At 53.6% G+C, this 16,964-nt stretch overlaps 1 protein-coding gene across 1 annotated transcript in view; it reads right to left on the bottom strand.

Moving 5' to 3' along the window:
* Positions 1-595: 595 nt before the first annotated feature.
* The window catches only part of CCDC12 (coiled-coil domain containing 12), a 50,600-nt gene continuing 34,231 nt past the window's right edge, over positions 596-16,964 (bottom strand). The window contains 5 exon segments of the mRNA XM_019724015.2: positions 596-4,578; positions 4,675-4,751; positions 5,651-5,685; positions 5,931-5,992; positions 7,496-7,575. Of these exon segments, the coding sequence (XP_019579574.2) occupies positions 4,496-4,578; positions 4,675-4,751; positions 5,651-5,685; positions 5,931-5,992; positions 7,496-7,575 (337 nt within the window). The 3' untranslated portion in view covers positions 596-4,495.

Below are 16,964 nucleotides of genomic sequence, written 5' to 3'. Positions count from 1 at the left end.
TGTCCAGTGGTTCCCCATTTGGTGCACCCACAGATGGCAGGTGTGAGGCTCGGGGCCCCACAGCACACCATGACAGCTAATAACACTTCTGACAGTCTTGTCTGACGTTAACCCCAGAGACCTCTGCTTCCTATTGCTGGTCCCGAACTTGACAGAGCTTTCCTAATCCCTTTACTTTCAATCTTTCTGTTGGGCTTTAGGTTTCTCTTTTAAACGGCATCAAACTGAGTCAAAAAAAAAAAAAAAAAAAAAAAAAAAAGTGGTCCAGTACATTAATTGTAATTGGTATATATGGGTTCACTTGTCCCATCTTTTTTCTGTTTGCCTTCTTTTAGATAATTATTTTTTTCTCATCCCATTTTTTTCCCTTAACTACTTTGGAAGTGCTACACTGTTTCCATTCTTTTAGGGTTACCCTAGAAATGCCAGCCTGCCTGTACACCAGAGTCTTAATGGGAGTCTTTTCTCTCTTCCTGAGGGAGCGTCGTAGAGGGCTGTAATTCCAATTACCTCCAACCCCTGGCCTTACATACTATTGTTGTTAATGTATTCTAAGTAGCCCCTCTTTTACTTCATGAAGCATTTTTGTTTTAGAAGGTCAGTATCTTGCACTTGTAACGTATTTTCTCTGGGTACAGAATTTTCAGTTGACAATTTCCTTTCCTCCAGTTAACCTGACACCAGGAAGTGTCTTCCAGTTAACACTGCCTCTGGTTGAGACATCTGCTGCTGTCTTGTTCCTGGAAAGGTAATTTATCTTTTCTAATTTTAGGATCTTTTCTTGGTCTTTTTGTTTCACCAAATTATTACAATGTGTCTAAGTATCCAGTGGTTTTAAAATACGTCCACAAATTCTTAGGCAGACCTCCCTTTCAGAAATGGAACCTAATTCTGGGTGTGGGCTGGATGGAGGGACTTGCTTCTAACAAACAGAACGTGGCAGAATATCACTTCCAACACCCGGTCATCAAAGGCCTTAAAGCTTCCTCCTGCTCTCTCTCTCGGGTCACTCACTCCGGGGAAAGCCAGTTGCCACGGCCCACAACCCCCAAGCAAACCTAGGGAGAGGGACCACGTGGCAGGTACTTGTGTGTGCACTGTGCTTCTGCAAGTTTCCCTGCCGAGGGAGGCGGGCTCGGAAGCAGGCCCTCCAACTCGTCAGGCCTCCGATGACTGCTCGACAGCAGCCTCAAGAGACCCCGCGCTAGAAATGCCCAGCTCAGCTGCTCCACGTCCCTGACCCACAGAAACTATCAGATGATAAAGATTTGTTGTTTTAAGCCAGTGTGTTTTGGGGTAATGTTGTACCTAATCACTCAGCACCCATATTAAGGGACAGAACATTTGAGTGTACATTTCTTTTAGTTGCCCTGCTTCAGAATTGCTGACCTCCTTGAATCTGTGGATTGGTGATTTTGAAAAGTTCAGTCATTTTTATAGACCGTTACCTCTGCCCCATTTTGGCTTTTATCCCCCCTCCTGGAACTCCAATCACGTTACGTGGGATCTTCGCACTCTACCCTCCGTATCTCTTAGCCTCTTCCTTTATTTTATCAATCTGTTTATCTCCCTGGGCTGCATTCTGGATCAGGTCTTCAGATCTGGCTTCATTCACAAATCCTCTCTTTAGCTCTACTTCACATATACACGGTTTTTTACTACTACAGTAATTTCTATTTCTAGAACATCACAGGTTCTTTTGCAAATGTATTCCTATTTCCAAGCCTCTCTTTTAGTTCTTAAATCATTTTTAAACATTGAAATTATCTGACTGGTAACGAATGCCTGAATTTTTGCAAGTGTAATTCTCCATATTCTTTTTGGTGTTCTTTGCTCTGAGGCTCTCTTGTCTCATACGTCTGGGGGACTTTTTTGTAAGCTGCTCATTTTTCTTGGAACTTTATCAGTGGGGATTGAGGACTGAGACGAAGAAAGGTCCATTCAGGTAGGATCTGCACTTCCTTCTATGAAGTTCTGAGACCAACACAATCGGGGACCACCTGAAATTCTTGGCCTGAGGTTTCTCATGTTCAAACCCACATGAGGACAGGCTCAGCTCTCAATGGAGACCCTCTGTGATGCCAGGTGAGCAGATCTATTATTAGTTCACAGAGGGTGCTGCCCTTTGGGGCCCCAGCTTTATGGAGCGCTCACTACCAGGACCCCCATTTTGCACAGAGATTGGGTTGTCTTGGCTCCAGGCACTAAGGACCCCAAAAACAAATGCTCAACTTCACCTGGCCTGTCAAATACCTTCAAGGCAAAGGTCAGGCTTCAGCATTCTACTGCTTCTCTTAGCTTTCTGCCTGAGTACCTTTACTTCTTTGCCAGATCACTGATGCATTTGAAACAAATTTGTTATTATTTTTTCACGTAGTATTTTTAGCTGTTTGTAGAGAGGATCAGTTCGGACAACTATTCGACCACGATGCCAGAGACAGTAGTGGTCAGCCATTCCTTCAAGCACCTGTTTTCTCTGGCTTTCTTTTCCTGAACTCCTGTTAGTAGAGGAGCTAACATACATCTGTCAGTATGAAAAGGTTCTCAATCTCCACTCCTCTCTCTCTGTCACCTTTGGATCTTCAGCTTTAACTTCCAATTATTAATCCTTTCTTTGACTATAAGTTATTATTTAGCTCTTCTAGTGAGTGTCTTATTTTAATAAACAGTCTTCAGTTTTAAGATTCTTAATCAGTTCTTTCTTACATCTAATCATTGTTCTTGAATTATAAGGGTCAGTCCCTCTTTTCTCTCTCTGGTAATAAAACACATGCTCATTCTAAAGCCTGCTGGGATGTTACTGTTTCAGTGACCTTGGCTGTAAATTCTCCCACTTGTTGGGTTACTGGCCACTCTTTAAGGCACTAGATTTTCTCACGCATTTTGTAATTTTTGTTTGAGTGCCCATCATGCATGATGGTTTTTGTTTTTCTCTCCCTGCAGGGCAGTTTTGCTATGGGACACACAGCCGTACATGCTGAAGCAAACCTCCCACCAGCTCTCTGGGCTCGCATACTGTGGCGGTGTCCTTATTCTAGTCCCAGCACTGGTGCTGAGCAGGACCCCAGGTGCCAGTCACCAGGTGTCTGAGTCCCACACTGCCACAGACAAGCATCCTGCTTCCAACAGCATGCCCAGGAGGCGGGGGCGTCTGTTCATCCTTTATTCCTAGAAAAGGCAGCCCAGTTCCAGACCCTGGCTATGCAGAGGGAACCTTGGCTCCAGTCCTGACCCCTGTCCCTTGTGGCCATCAGAGTCCTGGCCGCTTGTCCCACCGCTCACTGCAGCAGCCAGCCACCCACCACTTCAGACCTCACTCACAGATGCAAGTTTCTGCTCATTTACTACACAGGATTACCTTCTTAGAGTAGCTGCGTAATTTAACTCAAAGTATTGAATTTACTGCGTGTGTGCTGGTCTCTGCGAGTACACATTCAGTTCACTTCTATGGCCCGAGTCCTCAACACTGTCCCTCAAAGCCAGGTCATTGTGTCCTGGAACTCAGCACAGAGGGAAGAACACACTGGGATGACCTGGGCAGAGGAGCGCGGCTCAAGGGGAGACCCTGAAGGAAACCTGAGTGTTATCGCTCTGGAGATAAAATCACAGGTACCTGGGGTCAGAGTCGCTGTCAGCCTCTGGAGAGTCAATTCTACAGAGGAGACTCAGGACCAGGGGGGTCCAGGGCCCAAGACCACCTGCAATCCAGCCTACACTATACTGGTCTCTTGCAGAATGGGCCACTGTGCCCCACAGCGGGGCCCTGTCCCAGGGAAGCCATAGTCTAGCCGTGACCGGTGACGGGGGAAGAGGGGCTGCTTGGAGCTGGGCAGAGTGAGAAAGAACAGTGCCCCGGCCCTTGAGCCTGGAGCGGCCTGAGCTGAGGTTTGTTGGGGCACAGCTCACCCCTTCACAGAGCCTTCTCTCTCTCACTGTGAGGGGCCCACAGAGGACCAGGATGGGCGCTGTCCCACAGAAAACTACAAGGCCTGTGGCAGGTCTTAAGAGAACCGCCTCAGAGCCTGTTTGTCACTCACGACAGAGAGGATCACCGCTGACCAAGGGCTGGGCCTGGACCTGGGTCCTCCCCACCCCTCCAGCCTCAACATGCTGAGCCCAACACAGGCTGGACTCATATTAAGCATGACCTCTACCATGGACCCAGGAAATATTTGATAGGTTTCTGCCATACACAGGAGTCTGCTTGTTTCTATTTCCAGAGATTTTTAAAAAAGAAGTCCAAAATACACACATATGTACAGACACAGCAAGCCCCCAGAGTGGCTGCTGGCTCTGCCCCACCCTCAGGGTGGTGGGGAGCACTCAGGAGACAAGGAGCTGACCTCAGGGAGGGTGGTTCCGACTGACGGGGGCAGGGAGTCACCGCTCTGAAGCCAAACTGGAGGGGATGGCAAGCCTAGCCGCCACTCTTGTCCAAGACCATCCTCCTACAGACCAGTCCTGATGGCTGGTGGGTGACGGGACAGGACAGGCCTCAATCCGAATCGCAGGCCTCTTGTCCGGTGGTGGCATCCACTGCAGAGGCCAGGCTGTCCTCCTGGCCTTTCAGCCTCTCACCTGGATAGATGGCAGACAGGAGGGGTCGAGAGGAGCCCCGGGCTTGGGCCACCACCCGGAGGGCAGAGCTCCTGCCTTGCCAGGCCCTGCACTTACGGATCAGCTCGGCGATGGCCCTCTGGGTCCGCTTTTCTAGCTTTTCCAGCTTCTTGGCTACATCTCTCTTGAGGTCCCTATAGCACGGGGGTGAGAGGAGGCCGGAGGCTGAAGGCGGGCCTGGTGTGGCCTTGGGGACCCCCTTGCCCACTGTGCCTTGGGCATTAGGAATCACACGCGGCTGTTTGAAGAGACTGCCTGGGAAGAGGACCAGGATGCTCCTCTCCCCCTTTCTCCATCCTCCAAAACCTAGCATCAGCCACCCCTCCCAGCCCCAGTGAGGCAGGGCTGGCCCCAGACCACCCAACACAGGGGACTGAGTCCAGGTGTGCAAGGTGGCTGGTTTCTCAGAAGCATTCTCTTGGTCTGGTCGGATATATGCCCCAGGCTTTTGTTCCATCACATAGAACACCTCCCGCTGGTGCTGTACCTGACACTGACGGATATGGTCCACTGTCCCTCTGGCCCAAGGTAAGTAGAACACAAGCCCCCAGGCCACCGGGCCCTCCCTTCCACCTTTTCTCAGCCCAGTCAGGAGGAGTCATTTCATACAAGAGGGAATTGAGGCCAAACAGGAACAGGCTAATTGGTGGCAGAGCTGGGAGAGAGACCTACGCCTGCCCTTCTCACCATCTTTCCTCCACTCTGCAGCTCCCTGAGGGCAAAGGTCAGCCTTGCTCAAATGGGGCTCTCTGAGGTGGGGCAGGTCGTCACCCTTTCAGAAGGGACTTGAGGGAACTGTCCCCGGTTTGCCTGAGCCCCTCCCCACCCTCCAGGTGTCATCCCCCGTCACTTCCCTCTCACTCTCCATTTATGTCCTTTTCAGCACTTACTTCGGGCGGTCATTATCATGTGCAGTGTACGCCTCTGCTGCCCGTCTCCCCACCGTGAAGGTGGGGAGACCCAGCGAGAGGCCCGCGCCCGGCAAGAGAGCGCCCCAGTCAGTCTGCACTAGTGCTCCACGGCCAACACTCACCAGTCAGGCTTCCGGGGTGCGAGGTTGGCCAGGTCCTGGGGAGGGAGGAGACACATGTCAGGACTGGAGGGGCCCAGTCCCAAAGTAAGTAGGACGACAGGGCACAGTTGTAGGAAAATGGGAAAAAGGAAAGGGGTAAGGAAGGAATGAGGGGAAGTAGGGAGGTGGAAAGGAAATAAAGAAGCCAAGAGAAAGAAGGTGGGGAGAGGAGAGCAGGTGGGGAAGGAGAAAAGGACCCACAGGCGCAGTGAGGGAGAAATGGGCCCCCAGAGGCACTCACCACTTCCTCAATGACTGGCTCCGGCTTGGCGGCCTCTAGCTGCTCCTTCACCTTCTCTTCCACTAGAGGGCGCAAGACAACAACAGAGGCCTGTCAGAGGGCTTGCCACTCTGGTGACACTGCAGCCACAGCAGAGGGGAAGACAGTGCCTGGGAGACCCTGTGCTCTCTTAGCCTCACCTCGCCCTTGGCTCCCAGCCAACCAGATGCAAAGACCGTGCAAAGGCAGCTCTGAAGGAAGGGCTGGGGTTCCCCAGGAAGAAAGCAATCTTGGAGCAAAGGAGGGCCAGCAGCAGCCAGCCAGCTGGAGTAGACTGGAGCTGAGACCTCCAGTCAGGAAGGACAGATGCTACTCTCGGCCCCTATCTCCCCAGCTGCGAAACGAGAGTGGTCTGGCCACATCCAAAGTATGGCTCTGTGAAGGACCTGGCGGACAGGCTCTTCCCATAACCTCCATGGGCTCCTGGGCTCCGAGGACGTCCTCTGGGCCCCATCCCACTTAGATGTGTGCTCCCAAGACCAGGGAGACGGCCGCCTAGAAGCGGGCTGCACCCAGCTGCTGACAGCACCATGTGCCCCTGGGTGGTCTGACCAGGCAGCCCTGCCCTGCGGGGACAGAAGCTGGGAGCACTAACACCAAACCTGGGCCCCGTAGGCGTCTCCCAGCCCTCACAGTGGCTCCGTGATGCCTCATGGGCCCCCGCCCGCCTCTGGCGCTGACCCTGCCAGAGGCATGGGAGTTGCGCCCCATTCCTCCCTCTGTCCCGCCACACTGCCTCTACCACGCCATGGCCCCACCACAGTGGGGCCCAACTCATGAAACCAACCAACCACCAGAGATGCGTGGGAATCTCGGGGCCAAAGGAGATGAGGAAGCAGACTAGGCTGTGGCCGAATGGGCAACAATTTACTCTTCTACAACATAACTGTCTTGATTCATTTACTACTCATATAATTAAAAACTGGTAACAAAAACAAAGAATGAGACAGGGCCAGAGGCCAGGGACCTGTGGAATAAGAAGCGCCCCAGGATCTCGTGTCGACGGCCGGCCGTGGGCAGGCCGCAGCTGGCCACACGCTCCTGGCTGCTGTGCTGTGCCCCAAACCACAGCAAGACTGAGCAGCCCCTGGGCCGGGCCCCTCCCCGCCGGCAAGAACACCTCTCTCCATCCTCAGTGCTCTGGCACTGTCACATCTCCATCGCAGCTCTCCAAGCACCTAAATAGTTGGCCCCTCATCAAGGTCTCTCCCTCTGACCCTCCAAGGGTCCCCAGGCCACTTCTCAGCCCAGAGCGTTTCTCTGTGATGTGGCCTCTTGCCCCCGATGTCCCTGGAAGGCCTTCAAGACAGGGTGTGAGCAGGGCAGAGCAGGCAGCACCTGACGGCCTGCGGTCACCACCCACACTGACTAGCTGTGCGCCTGCCACGAGATGGTGACAAAGGATCTTTAGAGGCCCAGCTGCCAGCCCTGGCATTGCCGATTATTCTCCAAGAGAGAGTGACACCTTTCAAGGTGGAGGCAACTGGCAGTGCCAGGGAGCAGACGCAGAGACGCAGCTCACCTACCTGCGACTGGTTTGGCCTGGGGCACCCTCCTCTTCTTCAGGTCCTCATCCTCGGGGACGTAGTTCCTCAGCCTGAGTTCCCTACGAGAGCACAGAGAACAAGCAGAGATGGAGTAAATGTGGGACACAGTGTCATTCAACTCGTCACTGCAGGTCACAAGCTGCTTACTTCCCGACTTTCCTCTTCTCTCTGGAAATGACTGGTGAAGAGGGAAGCTCAGGAACAGAAGCATCAGTGGGACCAGGTCCCTCTTCTGAGCCTCAGCCCCCTCGTCTGCCATTCAGGAGCTGGCTGGCTGCTCTAAGACCCTGCCTACACTGCAGGTTCACGTCTGCAGGCGGGGCCAGGGATGCCTGAGCAGCATCCCCCACGTCTCTCCCTTTGACCGTTAAGGGAACTGTCGCAGAAGCTCCCTTTGACTTCTCTCCTTTTGACAGTTAAGGGAACTGACAGTTAAGGGAACTGTCAAAGGGTCATCTCCCTTTGACAGTTAAGGGAACTGAGGGTCAGAGGGACTATACCATTTTCATAAGGTCACACAGCAGTAGTTGCAGCATCTGAGACCAAGGCAAGGTATGACCCCAGGCCAGGGCCAGAGCTCCAGGCTGTTACTCCTAAGAGAGAAAGCTCGTGGCCACCCACTGGTTCCCCAAGCTTGGCCTCCTTTTCAGAGCCTTTGTGCCCTGGGACCATTGGTACACAGTCCCTTAACTACTGGGGGCAAGGGTCTGTGTGTGCCAGGAGTGGCTGGCATGACACTGTGCAAGGCTGGAGAGCCACGGTCCACCTGGACAGCCACGAGAACTGCACAGGCCCTGCCCCTGCAAGGTCTTTTAAATGCCACCAGGCAGACCCTAAGACCTCTGTGAAGGGGGGGGGCACGAGGGACCAGAGCCACACACTGGGACCACCAGCGCCCAGGGTTTATTTTCCAGTTAGCTCAGTCGCCTCAGGCAGGGCTGGCTGCACCAAGTGCTCACGGGGGTTCTCCCTGGGGTCCTCCTGGGCTCACACACACAGAAGCTTATCTACAGGAGGAGGGACTCCTGGATGACCCCAGGGGCAAAGTGGGCGTTCCGAGGGCTGCTGCTTAATAAAGGTAAGAGAGCCACTGGGTTAGACCACCCAGGCCTCGGGGGAGGCAGAATTGCCGCCCCCACCTGCCAGCCAGGGGAGACTGCGTGTGGGTCCTCCTCCTTCCCTACTACCCCTTCTGAGCCCCTTGAGGACTGCTGGCGCCTCCCACGTCCTAGGCCTTGGCCAGGGGCCATTTTCCCAACAGGAAGTCTCCCACGGTCTCATCGACCGAACCCTCTGTCTGTGCCAGGCCAAAGCACTGACTTCCCCAGCCCTTGGGTGGACACCTTCCCCGAGCTGAGGCATTAGCTGTGACCACACAGTAAGCAAGTGGCAGGGTCTGGACTTAGGGCCAAGTTCGGTCCCCTAGTCACCAGTTCCCCCCGGCCCTTTCTCCTCTGCCAGGGCCCCTGAGGCCACAGGCTGAACCTCTGTGCCACAGGCAGTACCAGCACAGCCTGTGGAGGAAGCGGACCACCCACTCCCACAGATGCCCACCCTGTCCCCCTTCCCCTGGTGGTAAACGTCAGGTCACTGAGGTGCCAGGAGAGCAAGTGGGGCATGGTTTGTGCACCAACTTTTGTTCAATAGGGTGGGGAGAAAAGCAGAAGAGAAACTGGGTGTGGGGAGAAAACTGCAGGGATTAGTAAGAAAAAAACTGTCACTCAGAAACCTCCAGGGATCTGCGAGACCACAGTAGGAGAGATGACTCCTAGCAGCAAAGCCCCCCCCCCAACACAGGCTTCAGAACTACAGCTGGAATGAGGACACAGCGGGGGGCAGGCAGAGGCCAGAAGTGCCAGGAAAGAGCAGTAACTCCTGGGGGGGGGGGTGTAGCGGGGGGGGGGGGGCTCTCAGCAACACTGCCGCCCACTGTCCCCTGCATCCACCCCACACACCCCCAGAGCTGAGCACTGGTCAAGCGGTCAAGAATACCTGGTCCCGTCACTGCACAATCCTGGGCCTCAGTTTCCACATCTGTAAACATGGAGGCTATGCTAGGTGTGTCAGGCTAGGTCTGGCCTCCTGATTCACTGTGAGAGTTAATGAAGAGACTGCCCCTCATTCACACCCAATTTACCACCCCTCCAACCACACCCCCACGCCCATCATCGCCAAAGGGCAAGTCTCAGTAGAGGTCACGGGCATTGGGTTCCGGGCACTGGGTTCCGCTGGGCCCTGGCCCTTCCAGTGCAAGACCAAGGTTGACCCCCTCCCGCCCCAGGCAAATCACGTCAAAAACCTGACAACAGATTTATATATATATATATATATATATATATATATATATATATATATATATATAATTTTTTTTTTTTAAAGACTACATTTTTTTTAACAGATATATTTTTAAATATCCATTTGTTGGCCTTGGAAAAGTACCGAGACCATGAGGATCCGAGGGGCTGCAATTGGACAGATAGATGTGCAACAGGTGAGCCTGACAGTGGCACCTCTTTCCCCTTAAAGCCTGTGTCTGCCAACAAGCAGAACTTCCTGCAACCTCATGGGGCTGAAGAGAAAAAAATATGTGTTCAGAACAGCAAAGCAGTAGGGGCCCTGCCAAACCCCCAGGCTTTCTGTTGTGACCCCACGCCTGACCCCCATCCTCAGAGTAGGGGTGAACCTGAAAAGACCATTTTTTACAAGGCCTGAAACACAAATTGGCATCAGCACAGTTGCTGACTGGCTGCCCTTCGGCAGAAGTGGAAACGTAACCGGAAGAGGACAGGATGCCTTTTCATCAGTCCAGAGAGGGTGGGTCAGGGCACCCCGAGGGGCTGTCTCCCAGAAGCTGGAATAAATTCTCCTTAGAGGAAAACAAATGATCTGGAACCTCAAATTATCTCTAGAACTTTTCATATACAATATCCAGGATTCAATCAAAGCCATGAGAAAAAATAAAGACAAAATAAATACATTCAGAGGAGATCCAGATATTAGAATGATCAGAAATGAAATCTAAAATAACTGAAATCAATAAAAGTTCAGGAAGGTAAACCACAACATGGAGAATTTCAGCAGAGAATTTAAAAAGTTAAGAAGTCAATAAATGGGTTCAATAGCAGTTTAGATACAGGTAAAGAAAGAATTAGTGAACAGCAAGGTAGGCCCAAAAATGTCCAGATTGAATCACAGAGGAAGAAAAGTTGGAAAATACAGAAAAGGGCATAAGAGACATATGCAACATGATGAAAAGATCTAACAGACATGTAATTAGAGTCCCAGAAGCAATAGTTAAAGAGATAATGACTGAAAATTTTAGAAAATTAATGAAAAACAGCAAGCCATAGGTTACAGAAATGCTGTGAACGCGGAAGAAAGACATACCTGGGCAAATCACTGTCAGACCACTAAACACCAGAGACAGAGAAATTCTTAAACAGACACACGACAAAGGAGAACGTAGGACTGACAGCTGACTTCTCAACAGAACAGAAACCAGACTTCTAGCTAAATTAGCGTTCAGAGACAGACTTTTCCAGGCAAAGAGAAGTTGGGAAAAGGAGTCATCAGAGGATCTGTTTTTCAAGAAACATGAAAGGAAGTGCTTTAGAGACTGAAAATGACCTCAGATAGAAGCCCAGGGAGCCCAATGCCTTTCAGGACCCGGCCCTTTGCACCCACATGTCCTGGGCCACCCACAGTCCCCTCCACGTGGGCAGCCACTGTCCCAGTTGAGTCTGTCTATCCCAAGGGGGCAGACACAGCGGCCCCCTGGGTACCTCCACTCTCACTCGCTCTGATCCAGGGCCCCCAGTGTCCCCTAAACAAGTCTAAACTTCTTGACCTAGTCCTGGCCTCATGCTACACACTTTCTTCCCCACTGGGCTTCAAGAGCTAACTTAACCAGGTGGCACTGTAAGCCGTCCTTCCCCTTCCCCAAATGTCCCCACCCCCCCCAAGGCCCCCTCTGCCTCACTACCCAGAACACAGCAGCCATCACACTGCATGCATGTGGCTCCTTGATGGTCTGTCCTACTTGCCCTACAGGCCTGGGAGGGCTGGGCACAAGAATTCAGGGAGGGCACTTGAGAAGGAGCTTCTGGGTAGCCGGGGGCTCTCTGGGCCTCCTAACACTTGGGAAGACAACGCAGGAAGCAAAGAAGTTGTGCCCTGGAGATGAAAAGAGGGCAGGGATGCGGCTGGGTCAGGGCAGCCAACTCCAAAGTGACTTCTGTGGTCTTTGCGGCAAAGCAATAGGGAGAAGTCCGAGTTCACATCCCACTGAGTCTCCTTAAAACGGGAAATGTCCTTTTCCATTTCCTCTCGCTGCTTCCTCCCCAGTGTCTGGGGAGACTTGTCAGGTGCCAGAGCGGGCATGGTGACCACTAGGACGCTTCCTTAGGACAGCTGCAAGGCCCCAGGGTGTGGGCTGGCCAGGGAGATTCTGGGGAAATCACCCCTTGGGGGTGTTTTTCACTCCTTCCACATGTGCCATTCAGGGGAGGGGGTGGAGAAAGCTAGAGTTCGCTGTAAAACGTGAAGCCCAGCAGCAGGGTTCTGGAAGGCCGGAGTGAAAGAAAGCTTCCAAATGATCTGGTCTAATCCCTTCACTAGCAAATGAGTCTCAGAGAAAGTCTGCACTGCTCATGGAGGTGGCCCGGCCCCTGGCCTGCCTCACCCACTCGTTCATGCTGATGGTCTTACCCTTTGGGTGTTAGCCTCACTTCTCCGACTGCTCTTGGGGCCACTCTACACACACACCTCTGCTCTGGACCCCTGGAGAGAGGCCAGAATGGAGCAGCCCCCCATGGCCTGGCCACTGAGAACAAGGCCCTCCCCACCTGGCTGCCTGGGTTCCGTCTTCCCATACAGGCCCCTCAGGGAGAGCTGGCGTGAGGCTCTCTTCAGTCACAGACGTCAGCGCAAGTCAAGGCCAGGAAGGGCCTGCAGGCTCCTGGGGACCAGCGCTGGCCGCAGGTATCAGCAACTCTAACCATAGAGGGCTTTCAGTTGGAATATCCAGCGTAGAGACGCAGTTCTTCCAGGAACACACACACTCCTACCAACCTTCTGTTTGCTTTAGGCTCCGCGCGCACTGAGACACCCCCACATCCCCAACATAAATAACAAGGCCTTGTTTGATGCTGCTGGAGGCTGGACGCTGCCAGCCCAGGAAAATGAGGTGAGAGGCAAGGCCCACAACTGCTCCAGAGCCTGATCTAGTCACTTCCTTCAATCCCATTAAAACGTTCCAGCCCCAAGACTACTTTTTTGGTCCTTGCCTGCTGTTCAGAGAAATGGTAACAAAACAGGGACAAGCAAAACAAAACTTTCTATAGACAAATGTCTCTGGTAGCATAATTTGTAATAGCCTCGGGGCAGATACCTCTGGGCTCTCTGCTGACAGAGCACCCTAGAGTAGCCTACAAGCACCTTCCAGAAGACAGCCAAGACCCAGCGGGCACAGGACAGTGCAATCAGAACACCTGGCTCAGGGCAAAAAAAAAAAATTACTATAGGTAAAGTACAAGATCAGGATGGAACACGTCACCGGAAACAGATGGGATACAGCACCATTCTCAAAATTCCTCTCCCTCCCCAAGCCCCTAAAATCACAGTGGGTCACAGGTGTTAGAGGCAGAAATAATGCAGTCACACCTTCGCCTTAAAAACAGGGAGGCCAGGGCAGCCGAATGGCTCAGTTGGTTAGAGTGTGAGCTCTGAACCACAGGGTTCCGGTTCGATTCCCACATGGGCCAGTGAGCTGCGCCCTCCACAACTAGATTGAAGACAATGAGCTGCAGGCTGCCAAACAGACCCTCTTTGTTTCACCACACAGCTGCCCGGTGTCCCTGCTGCCCACCCCTCCAGCCCCAGCCAAAAGGGCATGTGGGACAAAAGATCCAGTACCTCCCCCTTTTGGGGCAGCACTGAGGGTGAAGGTGGTAGAGCGGAACCAGGCCTGGCCCGCCTTGGGAGCTTACAGGCAGAGGACAGGAATGCTGCCGTTTCCCCATCTGTGACATGACAGGGCTAGATGGGCTCAGCTGTTCTCCAAGACAGGGAACGGGCGGGGTCCGCTCTACTTCCTCCCAGGTGGGCAATCACCTGCATGAACTATGGTTTCCGCACCTCATGGTGACCACACCCACCCGAGAACAGGGAGGATGACTGAATGACAAGGCGTTTGGAGGACTGAAGGTGGTGACACACAAGATTAAGACTGTTTCCCAGCAGAAAGGACCCAGTCGACCCCACCCTCCCCACACACACAGGGGAAGTGTATGACCTGGCACACTGGTACCACCTTCCTGAAACCAGTTCTCTCTTCATTCATGCTCCCACATTCCAGGGCCTATTCCTGAGCAGCAGGATCAGGAAAAACAGGGTGGCTGCAGGTCTCGGTGATGCTGCCTCAGCACAAATCCTGGAGCCACGTCGATCTCGCTGCCCATGCCTGGGACACCCCCACGCCCTGGGCCAGAGGGAGGTAACTCAGGAGGCAGAGGTGGGAGCTACTCAGGTCGTTACCTCTAGAGTGGGGCAATGTTTGCAGAATCAAGCTGACATCATGGTTCACAGACACCATCCTCAGGACCCAACTCGCAGATGACAGGTCTGCCATTTGCCAGCCTCAAGGGATTGGGCGCCAGGCCAGGTCTGGGCTGGGCCTCAGCTGGGGTGGGACCTCTTCACGTAGAGTTGGAGAACCGGTTTTCTATCCCGAAGCAGGCAGGTTAGTGGCCCAGTTTCTTCTGCAGGACGTGTCACGCACCCCAGGGTGAACCACTGCCCCTAAACAGTGTCTTCTCCCGCTGGGTGCAGACGTTGATCCATAGCAGAAAGGAGGCAGTGGTTGTGGGGGCTGAGGGTTTGGGGCTGCTTGTTCCGGCACTGAACAAGACACGCTCCCCTGCCCTGTGCCCGATGGGGTGTACAACACCTCCCCTCTCCTCCCACCTGGCAGGATGGCCACGAGCGTCAACCACAAACCCTACCTAGACACATCTCCACGGCACATATCAGCCGACCTGCCATCGGGAGGGAGTGACCGAGGGCTTCACCAAAAATAGCTGACATGAACATCCTTCTCTGTGGGCCAGCTTTCCAGGGCCAACAGACCACATCTTTATTACCCAGGCAGTAAGAGGGGGCTGTGTTAGAGATGAGTCGTGGTAACCCCGGCAGAGGTTCTTAGCTGTTCTCAGCCACAAGGGCAGGTTGGCTGGGAGAGGGCAGGTCCAGACCAGAAAAGCAGGGTCCCTTCTGGAGATGGGTACCTGTCTTTTCTTTCCACAGAGCCTAGCCTGGGCTGGGGGACCTGCGGGGGGCTGACCCCCACCTGATGGTGACTCGGTTGTTATGGGGATGGATTAGGATTTGTCCTGAAGACAGCAACAGAAATTTTAAAAAGGAATTGCGATCTACAGGTTCTGTGCAATTCCAATCAAAATCCTAGCAAGCGTTTTTAAAGACATTAAGGAGCTGATTCTACACGTTATAAGGAAAGGCAAAGGAGCTAGAACAGCCAAGACTCTGAAGTCTCCTTGGGCAGGCAGGGGCAGAGAGAAAGGTGGGCAACTATCCAGCATGGCTGCCGAGGGCCGAGGTCCTGGGGCGCCTGCCTCCAACGCTGCTGGAGTCCCGTTTCCTCAAACACAAACTGAGGAAACACACTGGCCCCACCGTGTATCTGGGCAGACAACTGGAGCTGCGCAATGACGCTGCCCCTCTCCTGAGCACGACCTCTAGCACCACGTGAGGGGCGCTCGCCTACGGAGGGGCTCCCAGCCACTCATGTCTCGGTCACTTGCTGACTCCTACTCATCCACCCAGTGTGTCCACTGCTGCCCTATCTGCAAACTTAGCACAGGCCTCATGTAAAAGTTAATTCTGCCTTTTCCAGGAGTGTCTCGAGCCCTTTAGCTCCCTCAGGAGAGCCTCAAAGTGTCTTCCTTCTGCCTAAATCCCCAGCCCCAGCCGGGTAACAGCTATGCCATTTGTTCCATTCCCTAGGGAATCAAGTTTTCTTTTTCTCCCCACCTTTCTGTTGAAGATACTCAGGTGGGGAGGCTCACTGAGGCAACGTGACTTGCCCAAGATCTGAAAGCTGGTAATTGGCGGGGCCTGGGCTTGACCGGGGGGAGCTGCTTCTAAACCCTGAGCTCGCTCCATCTGCCTAGTTCCTGCAGTTGTGGTGCTTGCTGCCGAGCAAAGAATTGCCTCAACACCTGTGACTGCCCTGAGTGCTGTGCAGAGAAAGTGCACGATGAACTAGCTAACAGCCAAAGGAGCTGGCCGCCTGCCACCTGCCTGGGCAGTGCCACGAGGGCACCGTTAAACCTCCCTCCCTATTCCAGTGACCTGGATAGAGCGGGGGTGGGCTTACGAGTGGGGGTTGGGGGATGTCTGTCTGTCATGCAGGGCGCCAGGCAGGGTCTCTGGTCCCGCTCCCCGCAAGAGAATGCAGGACATGGTGAGGCCAAAAAGGAACACCCACGGAGCCATAGGTAGGGGAGTCACACCACTATAGTCTCGCTGGCGGCTGGGTTGGAGACACAGGAAACAGGAGCCACACAATTCTCAACCCTCACTATGCTGCTTGCCAGCTCAGCCACCATCTTCTTGCTAACCCCCATCTTCTGCTAGCGTAGCCAGGGCAGTTATATTAGTGGCCAATGGCTCACTGGTTACAGCTGACGGCCAACTAGCCACAGCTGACGGCCATCCAATCACAGTTGATGGCCATTTACTACCTGAGCCAGCACCTGTCTATGTGAGGCCGAGAGCCTGGAAACTGCTTTTGGGGGTTCTGTCCCCACACTGTCCATGCCTCCCTAACAAGGGGTTACATCACTCACCCTTTCACTCTGCTGGTTCACACCTGTGGGCCTTCACTGCCCAAATGCTACCTTCTGGGATTCCAGACCCAATTCAAGAGGCGTGTTCTCCATGAGAACTTGTCCTGCTGACCGCAGCTGAAGGCAGCCCTGAGTGGGCACCACATTCCTCTCAGGACACTTCAGGAGGGTCGGTGCCCACAGGGCTTACCCCGGCACCTGGGCTGACCTGACCCGAAGTAGGCTGTCCTTACCTCCCAGGAGCCCAGACACTCACTGGTGACTGGCCTCAGAGGTCATCCCTCCCCCTCCCAGTGGAGCAGGAAGGTTGTCCCTTTCTCCCCAGTGGCAAAGGGGACCGTACTGGGGCTGTGGCCTAGGGGCCTTGGAACCTGCTCCCAAGCCATAAGCATCCTACTGGGAGTCCCTTTCCAGACTCTGGGTACAGAGGAGGAGAAAAGTCCCCCTTCCTTGGATGGCGGACACAGACTCTGCTGCCTTCTGCTCTTCCTGGAAAGCTCACACTCAAGCCCTACACCCCGTAGTCTGGGGTTAAACCCACAAGGATCTGGCCCCTTGATATGGGGCCCCAGGCTCTGCCCTGC

Source organism: Rhinolophus sinicus, linkage group LG10 (assembly GCF_036562045.2).
Source record: "Rhinolophus sinicus isolate RSC01 linkage group LG10, ASM3656204v1, whole genome shotgun sequence".
NCBI lineage: Eukaryota > Metazoa > Chordata > Mammalia > Chiroptera > Rhinolophidae > Rhinolophus > Rhinolophus sinicus.
Note: the sequence above shows the minus strand (reverse complement) of the source record. Positions and strands in the feature narration are given on the sequence as shown.